The sequence below is a fragment of the Thunnus maccoyii genome, chromosome 9 (genome assembly GCF_910596095.1).
Source record: "Thunnus maccoyii chromosome 9, fThuMac1.1, whole genome shotgun sequence".
NCBI lineage: Eukaryota > Metazoa > Chordata > Actinopteri > Scombriformes > Scombridae > Thunnus > Thunnus maccoyii.
Genome location: NC_056541.1, coordinates 24,995,138 through 25,019,430, shown reverse-complemented (window position 1 = coordinate 25,019,430; position 24,293 = coordinate 24,995,138). Strand labels below are relative to the sequence as shown.

The window sequence follows — 24,293 nt, the reverse complement described above, 5'->3', positions numbered from 1 at the left end:
CTAAAGACTGAAGACTGAAATCTTGGTGTTTTTTCTAACTGAAAGACGTGCACCTTTGGCACCTTCATATGAACGGATGGTGAAGTTAGTTGAGAAAGCAGAGGAAGAACACAAAGGACAAAGCGGTGGGAAGAGCGAGAGGAGATGAGCTTGGGAGAGAGGATAGAGAGAGAGGTGTCCATGTCTCTCATTCTGCAAATAAACAAAAAGTAAACACCAGTGGAGGAAACACTGTGAAACTTGATGCTGCTGATCGCTCCTTCATCTGCCCACTCAGGTTTCCCAGAAGGCCATTCTGCCGGCCACAGGACAAAAGCCGTGCAAAAAGCCAACACCTCTCTCCCCCTGGGGCACTCGGAGACAAAAGAGGGGGGGGAAAAAGCGATACAACACCTTTGTTTGCTGAGATTAAAACATGTTGCATTCTCTGCCTTCCTCCCATCCTCTCTCCTCTCTCACAGCTCGGCCCTCCCTCTCTCCCCAGAGGTAACTCTACCGGACTGTCAGTGAACTCTCTCCATTCCTGGTAGCTCAAAAAAATCCGCCTTATTATTTCTGTTTCCTATTGTTTGGGTGTCATTGTGGTGCGTTCTTGTGACGCTGTGATTAGCAGATCAGCCTTGGCACAGGGTGAATGAGCAGGCCTATCCTTTTGCTGTGCCTCCTGTGTGATACAGGTATAAAGTTGGTGATGTGACCAGACTTGTGCCCCGGCCTGATTGTTAATGACTGAAACTAAATAGTTGTTGACATAAAAGAATACCCAGCCTTACCCTTCCATAGAGGGAATCTGACGCTGATATTAACAGCTCAGGAATTCACACATGGAGGAACACGAGTGGCATGTGCACTGATATTTCAAAGGAAAGTATTCATCGAATAATTGCCCGATCCATGTACTGTGATAACACTTTTAGATGTAAGGTACACTTAATATTTGCAGCACATGCCTGGCTTCTCTCACACTTGGCAATAGGTCTTATGCAATTCCCGTGACTGTTATTATTCCACTAAATCAACAGTCGACATGTGAGGCAACACACACATCACATCCACCAATCTATCACTACAATGGTAACCGTGGCAGGGAGGGTGGCCCCGAGACACGCACTCTCTCTATGGGGGGTTTCTGCCAATCTGGCAACCGCAGTGGGAGGTCTCACTCTCATCAGGATCCAGACCACTTGTCTACCTTTCCTCACTCTCTTGTCTGCACAGGCTTTAAAATAGAGCTTACAAATGATGCATCTACAGTTAACACATTTCTGATTTGATTTTGTGTGCTTTTTACAGGAACTACTTTCTGTTTTAGAAAACAGTCCCAGTGAAAACTCTAAACAGTGACAGTAATCAGACTGGTGTTTATGGAGGGAAGCATTATTGGTGGTGCAAAGGTAACAGTCCAGGGATCACAAAGTCATTAAAATTAAGTTGTCAAGACATTCACTAAAAAACAAAAATGTCTCATTAATCCAATAGTTGTTGACATATTTCAGTCTGAACCAATGTGGTGGACTGAGTGACATGGTGCTAGTGTGGCTAAAAATGAAAATTTGAACATCTATAATTCCATGACAACTGGGCAAACTCCATCTGCTCAGGAAGATTAGGTGATATAATAGAAAGCTAAAAAAAAAAAAAAAAAAACATTAATTCACTAAGGTTTTCCACTTTCTTCTTACTGTACCTCCCATCTATCTCTTTGAGTCAACATCAAAAGACTCTGCACAGGAAAACTGTTTTAGGCTTTAGTGTGTCATAACATGACTTTAAGTGAGCTTTTGAGAGCAGTTACAGGCTTCCTGCACCATCCAAAATGGAAACTAGATAAGTAAAACCTCATTCCTGACCAATAGAGGCAGATGTTGATGGTTGTACAGAGGCTATTTTTTTTTTAATTTTGGGAATCTTCTGAGAATCTGACTCATAGGTCCATATGGGCTTGTGGTTTCATGTGACTTTTCAAACTAAACAGGCCTGTCGCTCTTGATGCTGGCTGTTTTCTGAGAACGGCGAGTGGAAAAAGTATAATCTCTTCAAACCCTCCCTCTCTATCCCTGCATCGCCTATCCCACTACACAAACAGTACTCCCAGATAATGAGGCTGGGTGAAAAAGCATAAAGTGGAGGTGTATTGAGGGGCCGTGTAAGCTGGCCTAATCCTCCTTCACAGCATTTGTTGTGTCATTAGAGCTGTATGGGCTGTGGATCCTGTGACACGGGCCCTATTCACTCCTATAGCCCTCAGCCAGCTCACCGCAGAGAGGGCCAGTGTTGTGTTCGTAGCTGCTAAGCCACGTAGGATTTTCAAAGGTGGGATCGTCCTCAAAGACCAGACGGTACCTCTCCCCTGGGGGATAGAAAATGTGGTAAAATGTGGCGACAGGAGAAAAATATCAGAGGTCACACACAGACACACACACACAAAAAAACAGCAGACCAGAAAATTCTGTCAGCAGCTTTATTTTTTTGTGCAAATCTCAGGTAACACAGTAGCTGAGAGACAAGAGATGTGCTTTGCAACAAGTGTTCTACATGTCAGTGCATGACAGAGACTGCTGGCTATATGGATGAACCAGTAATGCTGTGGTATGAAATCCCTTTATTTATTATGTGGGTGAAAGCAGGTGATCAGCTGTAATAATAATTTTGCTAAATTTGCTGAGAATACTGCATGTATCTAAACCAATCCAGCCCTCTCTTATCTGTCTCCTGTCAACACAGTTATCAATTCTAAGACTGTTTCCATTAATGCATCCATCTACACGGAGGATTATGTTTTATTCTCATAGAGCTTGACGAGAAAAACATTCTACGCTGCTGTTTCAGTCATATTCAAGCCTGGAGAGCATTATCTTCTGTAGAATACAATATCATGGAAAGTTACAGTATATTTTATAGTACGTATTTATTGTGCATTTCTTAAAACTTAAAACACAAAAGTGAAACAATATTTGCAGAATATTGCCTGTGGCATTGGTCTTTCAAGTTTAATAAAGAACAGGCTTATTTTCAGAGTTTATTGATAAGACTTTGTTTTGTTTTTTTTAATTCAAAAATGACAATGAGATGGCACCATGCAGTGTGTAAGGCTGAAGTTTCCTACAGGAAGTAAGCTAACTGTCCAGGTTGAGCTTTATTTAATTCTAACCTATGAGGGAGATTTACTCTGAAAAACAGGAAGTAATTACAATTCATAAATGGACAGAATAACCTACTTTGGATAACTGCTGTGGCTTCTGTGACATAGTGGAAGTGCTGTTTATGTGAATGAGTGTACAGTATACTCTAGTTGCGGCTACTGTACATTCACCTGCGTATCGTACCATACAATGCTGATACGAGGTAGTAGAGATTCATTCATTTATAACTGTAAACCATACAACTCAAGAGAATGACTAACATATTCATATACAGTACAATATGATAGGACAAGCATCACAGGGTAGCAATATTGCTTTTGGCTAGAGCTCTTATTGCTGGCTTATTAAAACATTTAAATGGCTCAGATGATAAACGTAGCTTTGACTTTATTTCCCAAAGTACTTCTAAACTTTCAGCACAGTGGTGTATAGTATGTCTGTATGCCACTGCCCAACACACTAAATTCATCACATAGATTAAATTATCCCACCCTGTCAAGAAAACTCAGCGAGCTCATCTCTACCTGCATAGTATCTGCAAGTTTCATCGCACTACTTTCAACATTAAGACATTTTCACACATTTCAAATGTTTAACAAATAAAATGTAAGGCCAGTTTTGCCAGTGAAATGACAAAAAAAAAAAAACCAAACACACTCTGTAACATCAGAGCACTTAATCACATGGCTGATTTCTCCTTAAAATATGGCAAAACAGGAAACTGAACTTACTTTAAGACCTTCTAAACTGAAATGAAGTTATGAGGCTCATATTTATTATTCACAGACATTTGAGGTGTCGTTTCAACATTTTTTTCAGCACCTGCAGACGCAAATTATCAAGACCTCAACAACGCCGATCTTGATCTCATTTGGGCTGTTCTTTGAGCTGGTGTTCCCTGAGAGCACCAGTGAAGGTAGCCGTCCACACATGCAGGGCCGTCCCAGCGGAGAGGGTGAGGAAGAGGAGGAAGGCAACTTGGAACCCGAACCAATCCACCAAGCCTCCGGCCAGAGCGCTGAACGTCAGCTTCCCCAGCACCTCCAGAGTTGCCAGGAAACTGTAGTGGGTTGCCTGAAGGGGGGAACAGCAGTGAAGAGGGAGGATGAGGGGGGGGAAAGAGAGGGAGGAATGATGAGAAAAGAGATTAAATTGAGGAGGTGAAGCAGAGAAAAGTGAGAGGAGAATAAGGACAAGGGGGTTTTGGAAAGAAAGAAAGACATTGTGAGTAAAAGGGGAGAGCGGTAGATGGGAACAAGGGGGGTAACATGGGCAGAAAAGGTGACACTTCATCCTATCCTGTAGCACAACTTATCAGCTGATTATTCTTGAACCTTAATACAAAACAATTAACCACAACAAGAGGCCAGACGAGGGAAAAGGTGTGATTAGAAATATTTAGGAACAAATGCAGAATGGAAACGATTAAAGAGAAAATTTAAAATAAGATGCCTGAAAGAGAAAGCGTGAGATCATGGCCTGAGACGATGGATGGAGGCCAACTGAAGAAGAGTATCTGATCCCAGCCTTAAGGCTTTCAGACGGAGTGAGAGAGAGAGAGAGAGAGAGAGAGAGAGAGAGAGAGAGAGAGAGAGAGAGAGAGAGAGAGAGAGAGAGAAACGGACAGAGATTACTGAATCTCTCCAAGCCTCCTCCCTCTGCCCGCGAGCATTCAGCAGGTAACTCCAACGAAACAGGACTCTAGTGACACTTAGACTAATGACCGTACAAATGATTTATTAAGTTGATTCTTCTCTAGAAGATGCCTTTAATCCTTCCATCATATAAATATAGATCAAACTTTTTTTTGTTATTTTAAATCAACACAAGCCTGCACTGACAAATAAGTAATTTTGAAATATTTTCAACCACATATGATATCCAAAGATTCTTCCACAAGCATTTGTTTTTCTGTCATTTTAGGAGCCATCAGCGACACTGTAAAGGACGTTTTCCACTGGGAAACGAGGGCTGACAATGAAAAGATATGAATTCGATGAGTGATGAGGAATCAGTGGTGAGTTTAGAGTATCTGAGGCAGAAAGCATTGAGAGCCTGTGTGACCACAGCTAAGTGGAGTGCCTTTATTCTGAGCAACTTGTTTAACAGATTCGGTTTCTTTCTCCTGGGGATCGTTAGCAAGCACTCACACGATCAGCTTTCTGTCACTGGATAGCACTACCTTCAGTAACACACACAGGTGAGCTAATGCTCTCCCCTCCTGTGTGGCAGCACACACACTGATTCAACACACTAAAAAGCCAACAGTGTATGTGTCATGAGAACCTCTCAAATTAACCATGGTTTTCATCATCACATGTTGTGACCTGTTCTCTCCTGTTATTTATTTTATTACTAACCAGATCCTGATATCTGTGCCACAGCCTGTGATTTTTTTTCTTTTCTTTACATCTTTTCTTCTCCGCTTTAAGACTGGCAGCAATTTAAATGATAATTTGTCACCTTCAGAGATTGACTGAGTGACGTCTGAATGGCTGTGCGAACAGCGATCACCTCCAGGCAATGATGGCCCAGTTACGACGGGGACAAAAGGAGTTATGTCAAAGAGGAGAAAACGAGAGAGGAGAGGAAAAAGTCAGAGTGGAATAGAGAGCATTTAAAGGACTACATAATGACAAAGAAATAGAGTGAGGTGGTAGGAGGGACAATGCCGGTGAGGGGGGAAAAAAACGGAAAGGGGGGAGGGGGGCAGAAAAGAAAAGAAGCGATGAATAGAAACTGGGTCTGCTTAGACTTTTGAGATTTTCCAGGTGGAAACAGCTGATGAGAACTGACAGGTAGAGTAGATGACAGGGGAATAGATGACAGTAGGTGTGGTACCGTATGTTTGACAACCAGAGGAAATGACCTAACATTACAACATAGCACAATTTAACCAAGACAGAGGAGAGGCATGGAGGGAAGGAAAGAGGAAGAAAAGAAAAGAGAGATTGTGTTGTCTGTGTGTTGAACCACAGGAGATGACCTGGCACGAAAGAATGAGACAGTTAACACTATAAAGATGCGAAATTATGACATAACAGCCGCCCGGGTCTCCAGAATAAGGCTGTCAGCAGGTATGAATAACTACTGTTTTACCTGAATGCTTTCCTCAGCCCTCTGAGTGCAATGCATCATGGTAGTGAAGGTGAGTGTGGTGATGAGACCACCCAGAAAGTGTTGAACACTCATGCTAAGGACAGCCATACCTGCGGGACCAAACACACACACACACAAGAAAAATCAAGCAAAAACAGTCACACAGAGACAAATGTCTGAGTGCAACGGCAGTAAGACACACAAAAAAATAAAGATATTCTTCTGAAAAAGGCAGAAAACTATCAATTTTACACTGTTCCCTGCTCTGCAACACTTCTTTCTATAGTTGGTACTGTTCTATGTAGAAGTCAAAGCAGTTGGAAACAGTAAGCTGCTGAAGTATCTCCTCTCTGCCGCCTCATCCCCAAAACACATGTAGCGTATCCTCTGAGGGGAAGTGGCAGAGCGGTGTTAGTGGGAAACACAGAGGAACCACAGAGCCTATCTGTCTCTGCTCCTGCTAACACTGAATTATTCACTCAAGCCGCCAGAGTTTTTGCCGAATAAGACTCTTCAGTCAGCGACACAAGACTGTCGGAGTCGCACAGATACACCGAGTGATCAGACTGGAGGAGTGGGAAGCGGAGGGTTATCATGCAATATTGAAAATTCTGAAACTGAATGTTTTTCCTCTTTTTTTTTTTTGGTTCAGTTTTCCTGCAATCTTTGTTCTGGGTTTAAAGTGGAGGGGGGAGAGGCCTCAGCTTTCAGTCGGAGAGGCTTGATAGGGGAACAGATAACTCCATCGGAGACGAATGGTGCGGATCTGAATCCCAAATGCTTTGTGACTGGCTGTGCAACAGAATCAGATGCGTCATTAAGACGTTAACAATTGAATGGCTCTGAAGAGAGAGACAGAGCACCTGTCTGTCAATGTCCTCTAAATAATCCACTCTTTTTGCTGTGTTACTACAGATCATTTGGCTAAAATGCTTACGCTATGGGGTGGTGATTCCCAGCCTGTTTTGTATTGTAACCCCTTAAAATGAAGCAATGTCTGCTTGTGACTCAAAGAGTGAATTTTGCGTCTCAGATTCTTTCATTTTTAGAGGCCTGAGGAGCTAAAAATATCCAGCACTTCAAAAGAAAAAGTCAGAAAAACCGACATAATTTTATGTGGAAGAATTATATTTTTTTTCTCTCTTTCCTATCTGATCATTAAACATCTTGTGATCCCTTGATGGCCCCCAGTTTGAGATCACTGCAGAAGGTACCTGACAGAGTGCTGACCTGTTTTAGGTGTTTATTGGACCGACAGGCTCCAGGTCACCTGACCAAAAACCTGACGGAGAAAGGCGTCAGTAATTCTACAGAAGGATATACGCCTTTCACTATGATGCTTAACTTCTATTGTAAAATCCTGCTGTACGGATGTTATGTAACCTTAATATCAGATGACATACCTGCCAGCCAAGCTGACAGAAATCAGCTGACAATTTCTCAATTTCCATTCGAGAGAATGGACAACATACACCTTATGTTACAAATGTCCCGGGGATGAACACACTAACAGTAACACCACGATACAGTAGAGCTGCAGTAAATTTAGTGAATATTCAGATTTTGCTGATACTGTCAGATGTTGAACTCGGTGGCAGCTGAATAAACAACTTTGACTGCACACAAGGGTGCCTCTACCTGATTACAAGTTCATTAAGTTCAGTCAATGTGACCGTACTGTGTTCATCCACTTAAACTCACATTGCACATCTGTGACCTTAAGCAGCCTATTTAGATGAACCTGCATGTGTGTTTATTCAAAAAACTAGAGGGTTATATGAGAACTATGTGTATGTGATCAGGATCTGGAAAGTTTAAATATGTAAATGTACAAGACTTCAATAACCAAATTGTGGTGCACTCATACATTGTTAATGGTAAAGAATACAGGACTAACAGGGTCAATTCAACTTTTTTATGATCACCTGCTTGCTATGGATGTACAGTATATACAGATCATCATATTTAAAACAGAGCACAAGCATAAAGGGCCGATATTTAAGTATATAAGACATATAATGCAATTGTAAAAACGTGTTGCAGTTGAGTTCCAGCTAAATTTGGTGCCTGAAACTCTTTCTGTGACTGTATTTCTCACCTTTCATGAGTGGTGATGGTTCCAGCACAGTGAGTAGAGAGCTCTGGAAGACCATGCTGACAGTTCGCAGCACAAACACACGTCGCATCAGAGCCCCGATGCTGAGGAGAGACCAGCAAACAAGCCAGATATCGGAAAAATGTTCTACACCAACTTTTACATTTGAGTATATAAATGAGCAGCATGACACCCGGTGACTGAGCTATTATCATTAAATTTTGAGACATACTGCATTTCTGTTCATGTCACACACAATTACACACACACACACACACACACACGCATGCATGCATGCGCACACACAAAACATACGTGCACGTGCTTAAGTAAACAAGTCCCCAGACACTAATTGATTCCCCGTTAGTGCAAGAAAATCATCCCCCTGTGGGTTTGGTTCATGACGTAATCAATAACCTAAGGAGATCCCCAGCATGAGGAGGATAATTAAACGCTGTTAACATACACACACATACACACACGCACCCACATTGTTGTGTGACATCAGGGATTAACAATGCCAATCACTCAGAGGATGCCTGCCACTCAAAGGGCTATGTGTGTGTTTGTTTATATTTTTGCATGTAATTATTTATGTGTAAAAAAGGCTGCGAGGAGGAAGGGCCCTGTCTCATAAAAACAGGATATCTAAGTTAGCTGAGGATGTAGTAAAACCATGAGCAGGTCTTTTTGTTTCATTGCGTGATCGAGGTTTGATGAAGTTTCAGGTTCTACTGAAAAGTAGAGTTATCCATTTAATTGAATTATCCTGTCTCAGAAGACAAACCCCCACTCAGCAGTGATCAAAAATTGATACAACATACCCGTTTGTGTAGTAAATGCCAAAGTGAAACTCACTGTATGACTGAATGTTTACTTCTGGATTCACTTTAAACTGATTTTAACACCTGTTAAAAGATCATTCCAGTTTATTGCATGTCAACAATCATCCTTTAAGAGTCTTATAAATATTTCTGTCTATATCTTTGCTAACTGATATACACTTTGTGTTTTCCTCTAACTGATATGTGTGTGCTTAGTAGATTCCCCTCCTGTGGCCCTTAATTATTATGTAGTCCCCTTTTGCAGTTGAACCAGGGATATTACAATTATATAGTCAGTGTCTTAAACCCTGAGGTCACCAGGATTCCCAATCTGAATGTGTTTCTTAAACCTGCATTAACTGATTTTTTTGGTCTCTTGGGAGCAGTGGTTGGTATCAACTCCTGAGGAAATATTTGGCTCTTTAGCTGCTACATGCTTCACAATGTTCACCCCAAGGAGCTGAAATTCATCATAAAGCTCTGTAAAACCCATTGTAGTCCACACATAAGAAAAAGAAAAGAAAATCAGGAACAAGTGAGACACCACGATCCACACTTATGTCTATTTACAAGAATATTTACAGAAACTGTATATCTAATGAATGAAAACATCGGCCTTGCAGCTTTCATAAGTCATTCAAAGTTGTGCAATCATATGAAATTCTTGTATCTTGAGTGCACCATAAATAGTTCTATTTTATCTCAACGCTCCTCAGAGCATGGCATGCCACAGCATCTCATCATTCAATCCTTTGGGGGATAAAGTTTGCAAATTAAATATCCAGTATAATATCTCTACTTTTAAGAATTTCATCAATGTTACCACTTCTCTCTGGCAGAGTCACCTTTTCAATGCCCTGGAACCTAAATGATGAGATATCATATTTGAAGTCAGTGAAATGTACTGCTATTGGGTAATCGCTATCATTTCTCCTTATGGAGCTCTTGTGTTCACTTCTTCTCTGTTTTAATGAAAGTGATGTTTTACCAACACAGGGTAACCCACAAGGACATTTAGTCATATAAATTACATGAGAATGTGATGAATGAGATGACATCATTGATAAAATACTTTTCCCCAGTATGGGGATGAGCAAAGTAGTTTTATTTGACCGTATTATTACATGAGCACATCCTTTGCATTTGTAACACCCATTTGGAAGATGTTTTAACAAGGCCTGTTACGACTCTTTTTCACTGATTTTCCATCATCCAGCATGTACAAGGCTATCTCTGTGATTATGTCCTCTACTATAGACTATTAAGGCTGAGAAGAAGTCTGGTACACTACGCACTACTCTATACAGAAAAGATACAGATCGAAACAGCTTTCTGCTTGCCAATAGCTTTCACCCCACATCCCTAAAACTCAGACTCAGGCGAATGAGTCACACCACAGAGGATTTCATTGATAAATCGGTAGTTATGAAACAAAGGTGTTGAGAATGGGGTTATTCATGTGATTGTGTGTTGGAAGCCTATCATGACCTTGTAGAAATAAAGAAATGAATTATTACAAAAGAATCCCCCGCAGAAAAAGAAATACTCCATCATGTTTAGTACAACCTATACCTCAGACTGGGCTCTATTATTTAAAAAAACATTGGCACATACTGTATTATCATCAACACAGCAGCGTCCATGGATTTGAAAGAACCACCATTAATAGTCTATTAACGAGGGCATAATCTAAGAGATAGCCTTGTACATGCTAATAGAAAATCACTGAAAGAGTTCACTGTTATTATGAAAAATATTGATTAGAGCTGCTTTAAATATTTACTTTCTATTTGTCTTAACTCCAGCAACTACAGATGAAAAAGTATTCACCTCCAACAGAAACACCTAGCTAAAATAAACTCACCAGTGTGTGCTTAAGAGTTTACAGAAATGTAAAGTATTACAGAAAAATGTCCAGGAACACATGTACGCAATGTTAAAGGATTAAACATTCTGCAAAGCCTACAAATATCCCATAAATATTGTCATTAATCCACTGAATTCTGTTTATTTCACTTTATTATTTTTGTACAAGGCATCCGTCTCTTTCTACTTCCCCTGTATCTTTATTCCGTATCTTCTCCTCTCTCCATCTCTCCCTTCGCCACCCAGCCTTTCCTTACCTTTACACTGGAAAACCAATCCTGCATCATTCACATGCTAAAGACGTTCGTCTCTCTGCTGCTCCTTTACCTCCCTTCTCAATGACAGCCTTTCATATCACACACTCTCAAGAGATGCTGAGGGAGGTGTGTGTGTGTGTGTATGTGTGTGTGTGTGTGTGTGTGTGTGTGTGTGCGTGTGTGTGAGAAAGAGAACCTGCCTGGCTGCCACCTCACACGGGCCGGGCCCAGATAAGAATAACCATGTTCTCAGGTTGCCAGTTGCAGTTGTAAAGGGGGTTACTCACTGACCACTCAGCCGTTTCTGATGGTGGGGAGGATAAACCTTCCAACTGAGCTTTTAGAGGTGGGACCACAGCCGACTGGACAGCCCTTTCTCTGAGTGTGTGTGTGTGTGTGTGTGTGTGCGTAACAGGCAGAAGTAAGAAAAGAAAAGTGCTCATCTATATACGCATATACAACCAAAAATATACATTTTTACACATAATTTAATCCACAACTGAGTCATAAAATTTGACATGCAACTATACAATCAACTTGGGCTTCTTTGTTTTTTAGAGCAAATTTAAATTTAAATTTCTGATCCTGTGGATTGGTTCAAATTTTCACCAAATGCCAAATGTTGGAGAAATTACACACCTCACCAGCCTGATGATTCAGTTTCAATATTATATTAAGCAGTCCAAGGGAGGTGCTTCAGTTACTGTACAGGTTAAATAAGCTGACAGATCATTTGTTCAACTAAAGATTATTTTCCTCAATTAACTGACTAGCTGTGGATAGAGGATATGATGTGTCACGTATGATTGTTATGAAGTGTTAAGTATGACTGTGAAGTGTCATATGTAACATGAATATGTTTAATTTGTGTGTCAACCTCTTAAACTGAACTGCCTAAGGACACAAAATGAATTTCAATGTAAACTGACTATATTGTATCGTATTGTATCGTATCGTAAGTTTACTATCACAGAAAACTATAGAAATGAGAAATTACTCACATTTGAGAAGCTGGAACCAGAGAGTTTTAAGACAGTGTTTTGTCTTTGTCATTGTTTGAACATTTAGCTGCCGTTACAAATAAGTTACTGAGTCCTTTACAAGTGAGATGGAGTGAAAGAGCAGTTTTGAAAGCGCTTTCCAGTCAACAGAAATGTCGTCTTTGGAAAGCTAACTCTGTGTTTGCTAGAGTCACTTTACGAGAAGAGAAAAACATGGCCAGCGGAAAACACAACACAAAGACAAAAAGACCGACATAAGACAGAGCACATGGGAACTGATACATGTGTAGGAATTTAAAGTTGCCAATACAGCAAAACTCTTATAGATGTGGCTTTACAGAGCCTCTCTGACATTTCGAGCATGTATAGTTGGATGTTTTGTTAAGTTTAAGTAACATACTATCCTCCATAAAGGCATTGTAGTTATTTATAGTTCCCGTTACATCACACTGGCCATAGGCAGGGCTGTGCTATAATGTGACACTAGTATGAAGAGACGTACAACCTTATGCAACGGTGGTTAGGCACAAATGGCACAAAGTCAATATGTTGAAGGGGAAAACATGCACAGTAAAGGTTAAATATAATCACATTGTTATGATAGAAATTGTGAGTCCAAAAATGTATTCAAGCATACTAAAACACCTTCCTATATTAATTTTTCTAAATGTAATGTCATCAATTTGTTACTGTGTGAAATTATCAGATTAAAGGACACAAAAAACAATTCATATAAAATTACATCACATTTCAATGGATTTTACAACATATTTTTGCCAAAATGTCACATCTAATGATCCTAATGTGTCTAATCTAATATACTACTCTCACCGCCAGTGGAATATACTGTATTAATCAGAAAATCTCACATACTTGTATCTGTGAATCTGAGAATTCAATTCAACTAGTGTTGTACATTATCTCTGCGATCAAACCCTGAGGGGTGTGTGTGCATGCGTGTGTGTGATGGATTTGCTGCTCATGCTGTTCTCACACCACACACCAGACACAGGGGGTCCCTGTGCTCTCAAACAAGGCTATGTTTACTTATATTACTGTACACACACAGCCAGACAGACACTCAAACACACACACACACACACATAAGTGCCTATAAAGGGTAATAAAGAAATACGGGCAGAGAGTGATGAGGAAGAATTAAAAGGTAGGAAAGTGAAAGGCAAAGTACACCGAAAGCTTGGAGGAAGAAGAAGAGGAGCATGATGATGGTAACCTCTGATGGGATGAGAACACAGCATGTGAGGCAGTAAGATGCATGTTCATGTGGTGCGGTGGACTGTTACCTTATCAGTCTTCTCACACTTCTTTTCTATTGCTGGAAACTCAGGACCAGTTTTACAGAAGAACCACAGTCTGCTTTTTCTGTCCTATAACAGCTTGTTTCCACTCCTTGACTGGTAGGATTTTCTAATATTGGATGTTATGTGTTGTGTTATAACAGTTTGTGCGGCACTGAAATTGAACTCTGCTGCTGGCCAACATTTTTATACTGCTTCAGACTGGTTCATTTTTAATAAAAATCACTTGTGACTATGGGGGCATTCGCATGTGAGTGTTAGAGCTGAAATGATTAATTGATTAATCAATCAACAAAATGAATGACCATTTGATAATCCACTAATCATTTAAGTGCCAGGAATTGACTAGTTCCAACTACTCAAATGTGAATATTTCTGGTATTTGTAGTCTTCTGTAATGGTAAACTGACGACCTTTTGGGGTTTGGATGGTTGGTGGGACAAAGCAAAACATTTGAAGACGTCATGTGGGAAATTGTGATGGACATTTTATAGACCAATATAGATCAATTAATTGAAACAATCCTTGGCATATTAAATGATAATGAAAAAAGTAGTTAGTTGCAGCCCTAGTGGACAACTTCATGACAGAGTGTCGATTTGGTGAAAAGCAAAAAAAGTGTGTATTCACAGTACGTAGCCTTTTACATAGACCCTGCAAAACGATACCTCAGTACAGCCTCGACAGTCACACTCAAGCAACCAAACAGTGACAACCAAAATGACGATGAGAATGATGCTGCTGATGAAGGCTACCTGAACTGAGCGAGCAGCAGGCCTCCCAGGGACGAACCGCAGATGGAGAAACCCATGGCGATAACGCCGTTCCAGAAGCCGAGCTCTCTGGCGGTCATGTGGTGATCCAACAGGAAAAGAGGAAACATGGTCACTGCACCCTGCTCACCTGCGTACAGGGTGAAGGGAGAGAGAGAGGTGGATAAAGAGGGAAGAGCAGAACAAAAAGAAAGACAACAGATAGAGGGAGAATGAGAGGAGAAAAAGGAAGAAGGAAGTTAATTAGTCAGATCTGCTAAAGGCAGAATTAGGTGCTGTACAGTAAAATATAAAATCAATACACCATCTATTACCATATGTACTGTATATCTCTGACTAAGCATTACCATTTTTTACATACAGTAAATATGTGCGAAGCCTCTTGAACACACACGTCTATTACAATCACAGTCACGTGCGATGAGCATGTTGTTCCAAACTGTTTGGCCTGCAAGACTGAACAACATGGTTTTCCTGAGATGACGACTGCAGAATCAAATACAGCACACCGACACGCTGCGCACCTAGGCCTATTCCTGGAAAGTGTCAATAATAGATGCCTGACAAGAAAAAGAATACCTTCAGTCACTTTATCAAACGGAGGCCTAGCGCTTTTTCCTAAAGCACAAAAAGGAAAACACAACAAAAACACAAAAACTTTCACAGATGAAACAAACCTCACAAAGACCTTTCAGTCAAAATAAAAAGTTTCTGTCAGACAGTAAGACTTTCGCTGTGTGGCGTTGAGTGTGGGGGTAATGTTCTGCTGAACATTACAGTAAAATATTCAGTGGCGCCGACTATACGCCATTATTATATTAATGGAGACTGACTTCAGAAAGACAGTGGGACCAAGGAGCTGCATGAGTGACAGCTTGGCTCCCAGACTGCTGTCAAAGACGACGCAACACAACCAACGACTCACTCACTCAGTCAGCCAGGAGACAAACAAAAATAGAGAAAGAGGAAAAAAGAAAGATGAAACAGACTGGAATAAAAAAAAAAATAATAAGAGAAAGCTGAGAGGCTCCCAGTGATAGGGAGTGCAGCAGCAGAACGAGAGTGTCACCGCTGTAACAGTGGTGTGACAACCCAGCGAAAACGTGGAGCGGGAAACGTGGATTCTCTGTTGTCTTTCTCTCACTTCTGTCACTCATGTCTCACTGCTGGCAGTTTACACATGGTTAATACAGACGGCAGTGACTGCATTCAAGGTGGCCATAAAAATTGAATTAGCCAACGAGAGACTTTTCCGAACCGTACCTGCCTGTCTGACAGACTAATTTGTCTTGAAAAAGTAATGTGATTAGCGACCGGGTAATGAGGAGACAAAGAACTTCCACTGTTATAAGTCTTGAGGCCTTTTTTTCACCACAGTAGACACACTGAACAATATGTAGTCTGCAACAGGGCTGGACAATAACAAATGATTGATGTTATGAATCCTTTACCAATCCAGATTTACTCATATCATGAGTTTATAATAAATACTCTGAATCCCATTTAATTAAATCAGCTCACAGTCCAGTTTTAAACCTCTTAGTGGTAATACAGGAAAAACAAAATTGTGCACTAATGTATTGCTAATATGTTTATTGCTAGCTTTAGCATGATCAAACTTATTGACAATATCTGAAAGATGAAAAGATTAGTCTATTAGTTGTTCAACAGAAAACAAATCGGCAACAATTCTGATAATGGATTAACTGTTTCAGTCATTCTTTAAAGGGAAAAAAAAACTAATGTGAGGATTCAATGCTTTTCTTTGTTATATATGAAAGTAAACTGAATATTATTGGGTTTGAACTGTTGGTCAAATAAAACATCTTTCACTTATTTTCTAAAATTTTATAGTGATTAATCAAGATAGTATCAAACAGATTTATTAATAGTGAAAATAATTAGTTGCTGAACTAAAATATATAGATTTCTGGTAATATTGTTAAACCCCCCACACTGAAATAACTACAGATGATGATGATACTCTTATAGTTTGATTTGAGGCACTGTTTGACATTACTTCACATCTGAGAAAAAGAACACTTCTACGTGCAGATCCGGTGGTCGTGTGTGCTTAAAACTAAGCCATCATAGTGAATAGGAAAATGTTTGTATTGATCTTCAGTATCTGGTTAAATGTTGCGCAAATACTCGATAAAACAGGATTCATTCAGTGAATACAACATGCAATATGTTTACAAAAAAAGCAACACGGGCGGCAAATTTTAAAGCAAAACCCTTGAGGTGGTCAGACATGATAACAGATTTACAAGTAGATCTTTATACCACATTACATTAGCATCACTCCACACTCTCAGTGGGAGCTACACTGATACACTTACACCCTCTCTGTGCATTATTCACATTTTAATCTCTGTCATCCTCCGTGCTGAACTGTTGTGAGTTGCATCAACTGTGCAGTAACCATATTAGTCGTAATAAAGTAAACATTGGCAGCAGCGGTACCCATGATGCCTGAGTTGTTTACCCATGGTTCTGTGCTCCCGTGCCTGTCTGCCTGTTGTTTAGCTCAAAGCTCAAAGCTTTCACAGTCCTGCCTTCAACTAATTATTTCTTTAAAGAGGGGGGCTGGGGGGAGGGCGTGCAGACAAACACAACTAGGCTGATTATTCCTTTCTATAAATATTCTCAAAGCAACAATTGTCCATTTCAGCAGGGATTTCATTAGACATCCGCAAAGATTAAACAAGCAGAGCGGAGGGAGAGCAGAAAGGGTGGAACAAGAGTGAGGAGGGGGGGGTAGGATGAGAGAAAGGAAACGGATTGGGGAGAAAAGGGGAAAAATTGAAAAAAAAAAATGAACAAAAAAGGAAGGAAAAATGAAAGAAATAAAGAAACAGGCAGTAGGTGAAAAGGAACAAGAAAGGTAGATAGAATAACTGAGATACAGTGCAGGAAATGACAACCATGATGCATTTATTTAAAAAAAAAAAAGTGAACTGTTGAACATGACTGGAGAGAAAAGCAGAGCAGCCAGGGATGGAGACAGATAAAGACAGAGGGAGAGGAGGGGGGCAGATGAACAGAGACATTGTTAGGAGGTTAGTGAAGAGGAAACAGAGGAGGGATGGCAGGCTCAAAGAAAACTCTGTGTTTGTGTTTACATTAGAGACAGACAGTGCAAAAAAAGAGAAGGAGAGAGACAAAACAATTTCATATTGAGAGGGAAAGTGACAGAAAGAATCCTAGTATTTATCCTGGTTATTAAAGGTGCTTCGTGACATCAACCATTTGTTAACGCTACAAGGAGAAGCACCGACAAGTATCTCCCATCTTGACCACTCTCGCTAGTTTTAGGAAAGCTATTCAAAGTTACCACGACTAGTTGACCATTTATACACTGGCTTTTAAAAATGATACACTTTTATCTCAGACGTTTAGATGAGAGAGATGGTGTATAGGTGTGTATGAGTGTGGTAGAAGGGTCTGGCGGCAGTATAGCGAGGGATCTGGACAGGATAGGAGTGAGATGAGGGGTGAGAATGAGGGTGAGAGGTCGACGAGGACAGTGGGGTCAAATCCTGACGTCCATGCTGCAGCTCAGACAAAGGAGCTGGCAGAACAGCAGAGATCACCGAGGACACCCAGTCACCCTGCAGAACGACATAATCACTCCCTGCCGAGAGCACGGTAAACAGAGACAGGTTCATACATACTACACACACACACACATATATATAGAAATGACACACAGATGCACGCACACCTTTCAGCTCCTCAGGCTCCCTGAAGACAAAACAGTAAACAGAACCCTGTGTATACACATTTTCACAATATCCTATGCATATTGGTCTATTCACACACACACACACACACACACACACACAAAGAGCCCCTGCAGATCAATGCAGATGTCAAGGAGTTCTCTGTGGCCTTCAGGGCTCATGAACATGAGAAATACACTCTATGTGGTAAATGGACTGCATTTATATAGCGCTTTTCAACTCTACCGACCACTCAAAGCGCTTTACAACACATGCCAACATTCACCCATTCACACACTACACATTCATACACTGATGGCAGAGGCTGCCAACCTGCTCATCAGGAGCGATATAGCGCTTTTTTATCCAAAGCGCTTTACTAATATCTGGGTAGAAGCAAGACAACCGCTCTCTTTCTACCCGACACAAACCCACCAGGTTACTGGGTTGATTTTGTTTGTTGTCTGTATTCATTTTCTGAGAGATGATGCAATATTAATAGCCATTCAGGGTCTTACAGCAAATACACTGTTGCCATCATTTTCAATGATGTTTCAATGATCACTGTAAGAACTTCACTGTCCAACATAAATTCAAATCCATCCTGGGGGGGTGGCCTGGTAGCCTACTGGTTAAGATGCAGGCCACATATCCACAACAGTCCACTTTCCACTATCAAGTAAAGGCAAAAATCACTCTAGGTTACAGACATTTTTTCCTATAATGCTTACATATAGAATATTTGTAGGTTTAAAGAAAAACCAAGACTGCAGTGTTGAACAAAAGGGTCACTTTGATAACAAAATTCAAGGATTTGGACCTGCTGTCACTCTCATATCGATAAGGAGGGTGTTATAACACAAAAACTAACACTAAAAAACATCTACGTACTAAGTTGGTGATGTTATTAAAGGCTTATTTACATCAGTAAAACCGGCCAATATTTTCAATTATTATCAGTTTTCACAAAATGTTGGTTTTTAAACACAAACACAAACTAGTGTATTTGGATTTAGTGCAAATGTTTGTGGTCCAAAGAGTAAAGACTGGGCCTTTAAACATCTAGAAAGATCTTGCACCTATGTGTCTCTGCATGGATAAATGTGTTTATTTCTATGGCCATTTTGCTCTCTCAGGGCACCATGTGGTGGTTGTTCATTAATTCATCCCCTCCATCAGCCTCCCTCCCTGCAAGTCCTCTTTTTTCCCCTCTGGAAAATAGCCCCCCTTCCTCCCTCCTCCCCAAGTTTCTCTCTTCTCTCATTCGCTCTCCTCCATCACCCTCCTCCACCTCCCCCACCCACCATCATCCACTACTGCATGTCACTGAAACAGGTCTGCAGACTGGACTACAGGTTTTGTGTCAGTACTGGGATACCGAGAGTTAAAACTTCACTTAAAAGTCATTTCCACCCATCAAACAGACCTCTGTATGTGCATCGAGAATTACCTAAAACTCACTGCTAAAAGCTCCAAAAAAGATGACCAATAGAGGGCGGCGGTGCATCATTAAACTTAATGTGATCTGCCATTAAACGGCGCAAGAAGAAGTAAAATGCTAATATTTTGTCCACCCCATTTATATCAATGAGGTGTCCTGAAACAACTACCAGTGTATTTTACCATTAACCCTGGTGGATGTCTTTAGGAGGGAAAGGTTAAAGAGGAGCGTTAGGACAAAGCTTTTCCATCCATCCATCACTCCGTCCACCTGGTCAATTCCCAGAGAAAGACACCATCAGGGTCCACCTCTTCTCACTATCTATCATTCATATCTCCGGTCAGACATAAAGTGCTACTAGCCCCCTACCTTTAAAAAAAAAAAACCTTCCCAGATGTGTACGCAACACTGCAGCAGCATTTACACTCGGGCTGTGTCGTTAATTGTAAATAATAATCTGAGAATAATTGAGATTTGGCAACACAAAGCATTTTAATTCAAAAGCAGTTGAGGTGTTGATCTGAAATAGTGCGGTTAAATAATTATGTTCCTCATACTGTCAAATTATGATAATTAACACTTGAGTGTGCAATATCTAAAAAGATAATAGGACTGCCATTTTAGCTATAATTGTTCAGTCTTTAAGCTTCTTCACCTGTGAGCACACAAGTCAAAAGGTTTGTTTTGCTCTGTATGACATTAAAATGTTTTTATTCAACAACAGGCTTACTGTAACTCTAAGCGTCTGTTGTTTGCCTCTTCCCTGGCCTTTCTTGCTTACATTTTCTCTCACTACTACCCTCCCTCCCCGCCTCCCCCCCTCTCCGTCCATCGCTGCGAGTCTACCCAGACAGTTCTCCCATCATGCCTGTGGCCTCAGATAGCACAGAGGTCACAGTTCAGACAGGAGGCCCCCGATGATTGGCCACTGTGTTGGACACAGTGCAAACTCAGAGTTCATTAGGGATAGATGAGGGAGAGGGGTCTGTGCTTGTATGTGTGTGTGAAGCGAGTGGGGGGGAGGTGAGGGTGGGGAGGGGGGGGGTCCAGACAGGCAGATCACCGGTCTCACACAAACATACCCGCACACCCCCTGAACAAAAACAATACTGTCTCACATAGACAATTATGCCGGCACATCCAGGTCTCGTCTAAAATATTACACAATCTTTTTTTTTTTTTTTTGCCTCTAAAGGTGGGAAATATTTTGACAACTACGACAGGAAATACAAATGAGTGACATAGCTATTATTGAATCTACAGAGCTCAATCACGACACTGAAAACACGAAGAGTAATTATCATGAGCATCGGCCGATTGAGTGTGTTTGTGTGTGTGTGTGTTCTCGTGCTGGTGTGACAGAGAGAGTGTTGTGGGGGGTGTGTGTGTGTGTGTATGTGTGGGGGGGGGGGTCGCTCCCTAGACAGATTAGGGGCTCCAGCCAGCCTTCATATTTTGTCTAGTAGTGTTGTCTGCTGGGGCTCATCTGATTACTGAACTACCCTTAACACACACACACGCACACACACACACACACACACACACACTTAAAAACAAAGGCATATACATTCATGCACATACCCAAGATCCAAGTAAATGCTATGCAAATTTGAAAAGACAATTATATTTCCACCACCCACACACACACATATATATATATATATAATGATGCGCCGTCTTCCATTTCAGTTTTCTGAACGCCACAGACACAAAGACACTCTAATCCTTACATAATCCCCTTCTGCTACCAAACACCAAACTCAGGTCATATCAACACTCTCTCCCACACACACACGCACACACACACACACACACAAGCTTGACTGATTCAAAACTACTTTAAAATGTTTGTTTCTCTTAGGGAACTATCTCATTCACATACAAAACTGTCTGCATGAACTTAACATATATTCAAACTAACTAAGTATTATTGTTCAAGTGCTTTATAAGTGTGACATTAAAAACAACAGCTTTATCTCGCTTCATGATGTGTTTTCCAAGGTACATGCAAGAGGACCTGGTAAGACTCCAATAAATTGCCTTGTAAAAATTACTTCCTAAACTTCTTCTATACGCTCGTTCCTGAGATCAGTCTTCATGGAAACACCAACAGAGACATCTAGTGGTGAGCTCTGGACCCTACATGCAGACAGCAACAAAACTAAAGAAAAGTTCACCATGGGACAAAAGAGACCCCATCAGGAAATATAACATTTCACTGTTTTTGGGAAGGTTTTTTTATTTAGGGAACAGAATAAAGACTGTTAAGCTGATAAACCAGCATCCTCTAAGTTGACTGGCTTGGAGTGTTCCTCATTTACTCTTTTCTGTGCTTTTTCTTTCACCACTCTTTCATTCTTTACTTTTGTCCAAAATGGTTATTTTTTACCTCAGACTGTGCACATAATGTTCACGTTCACCAGGAAAGGCTCAAATTGCAGCTTGATCATCATATCAGGTGATAATGGCTTGTCAACGATCTGTTTGTAATGATGTATATGTTGACTCGTAAATAAAAATAAATTGCAGTACATGATGCCAAAGATATGTTTGAGGTTATTTAGAAAGTGTCTCAGTTAAATAGTTTGTCCAGAAAGTTCATTTTTCAACTGGAAAATGTCATGCTCATTACAAACAGTATCTTGATTTTAATTTTTTAATGACCAAAATCAAAAATGATTGTATGTGTTATTTGATTTTGTGTAAGTAAAACATTTTATTTCATCCAATTAACAATATTGTGGTCTATGAGTCTATTTATGTCCATGTGAGTAAGTGCTTGTGTATTAATCAGACTCACCCAGTTTGTATGTGAGCACATACAGGACTGTCCAAGGGGTGCCGGGCACTGCCAGCAGTTTTCTCCACACCCTCCATGGCCTCATTGCATCAGCTCCCTGCCCTCCCCTTCTGCTGCCATCTGCCTGCTGGCCCCTCACAGTCTCATCATCTAGCACAGGGGCCCCCCACACAAACAGAGCTACGCCTGCGTACACAAACGTCAGCAGCATGAACATCCAGCTCCATCCAGCCACGTCGATCACAGCCAACAGCCCGCCTCCAGCGAACACCGACCCAGCTTTATAGCCTACAACTTGGGCTGTGTTGCCCAGCCCCAGCTCTCCACGACCTTTCAACAACCCCACAGCTGCCCCGTCTACAGCAATATCCTGGACAGAGGCTAGGGTGTTCATGGCCAACAGAGTTCCTGCTACTCCCCAGATGTGCGCCTCTGGGGCCAGTGCAGCACTGGAGAGACATGTCAGTGCCAGCCCAGACACTGTCCCCACCAGCCAGCGACGCTTAGTGCCGATCCGGTCCACCAAAGGAGCCCAGAGCACCTTGAGGACCCAGGGGAAGTAGAGGATCTTGGTGAAGCCGATGCGGGTGAGGGAATGACCAGCTCCACGCAGGTAGACAGGAAGCAGGGAGGACTGGAGACCGTAGGGGATGCCCTGGACAAAGTACAGCAGTCCCAAGAAGACTAGTTTGTCATTCATGATCTACCTCCTGTCGTGGCCCTCTGATTGAGCAGAGACTGCAGCGGTCCATTCGTCAGGTCATTGTCTGTATTTTGGTTATAAGGGAGCAATTTAAATGGACTGGCTGACCCAGATGAATTGAATGACCTGAAATGAAAAGACAAGAGAGTGAAGTTCAGGGTTATTGATGCTGAACTTGTGATCTTGTTGTGAGAGTTCAGAGGTGGGTAAATACTTTCACAGACTCTGCAGGCAGCCTTAAAAAACGAGACTGCTGCTGCTTTAATTACTGTTTCAATTAACAGTTACTACACAGCTCAGTCATCAGTGACATGGCTAACGTTAGCTTCTCAAAGTCAAACGATAGCTATATGAACGGGAACATGTACAGTTTTATGATGACCACTTGTGTTTTCATTATTTTAGTTTTATCGTAACACAAGCGTCACTTTACAACGTTGACATTTTACCGACAGTTGTCAAACTGACTGACTACAGTGTAGCTACCATTAGCTAGCTAACAGCCTACTGTCACGCTAAACCCAACAAACGGATAGCTTTTAAAAAAAAACAATTATACAGCATGTCAGTATTATGTGAGATGTTGCTGCCGTCAGTAAAATAGTTCCTTATCTGTTATGAGATACATCTTGACACATACTGAGAGAAGACAGTTGGTTAGCTTAGCGTTAGCTGACCGCAGAAGGTGCTCCGCTTGTTTAGAGTTGTGGTCTGTGTGAGCTATGAGGTTGCCAGGTTCAGTAACTGCAATCCCCCTTCTGCGGATGGCAAATAGATCGTGTCTGAAAGAAAGAAAGAAAGATTCATTCATTCATTAGCAATTTATTAACATTTATAACTGCAGACTTTAATTATTTTACATTAATCACCTAATAAGTGTAACTGCAGACCTGATGACTAATAACATGTGAAACACCAACCCTTTATTAATGATTTTATAATCATTTATAACTGCAGACCTGATGTCTCATCAGAAAGTGTGAAACATTTAATCCTATATTAATGATTCATAATCATTAAAGTTTTGGGGTGGTCAGTCTGGCTTGGCTCTAAATACACTGATTGTCTAGTTGGTTTGTTCATTGACATACACAAAGCCTACCCAGTGTGAATGCAGTCTCGGTATTTTGCAGCCTGTTTTAAAAACCTTTGAAAAAATGCTTTATAATTGTTGTTGTGGTAATACTAAACTGGTGCTGTTACAGATATTTGACTTTATCCTACCGAGACATTCAATGTGCTATCTT

At 41.0% G+C, this 24,293-nt stretch overlaps 1 protein-coding gene across 1 annotated transcript; it reads right to left on the bottom strand.

Moving 5' to 3' along the window:
* Positions 1-2,447: 2,447 nt before the first annotated feature.
* mfsd3 (major facilitator superfamily domain containing 3) lies at positions 2,448-23,792 on the bottom strand. Its single transcript, XM_042421981.1, has 6 exons — positions 23,687-23,792; positions 22,344-23,172; positions 14,360-14,507; positions 8,341-8,441; positions 6,243-6,352; positions 2,448-4,217 (listed from the first exon to the last, which is right to left on the bottom strand). Exons 2-6 carry the CDS (start codon positions 23,041-23,043, stop codon positions 4,011-4,013), a joined length of 1,266 nt encoding a protein of 421 aa, XP_042277915.1. The 5' UTR covers positions 23,044-23,172; positions 23,687-23,792; the 3' UTR covers positions 2,448-4,010.
* Between the last annotated feature and the right edge of the window lie 501 nt (positions 23,793-24,293).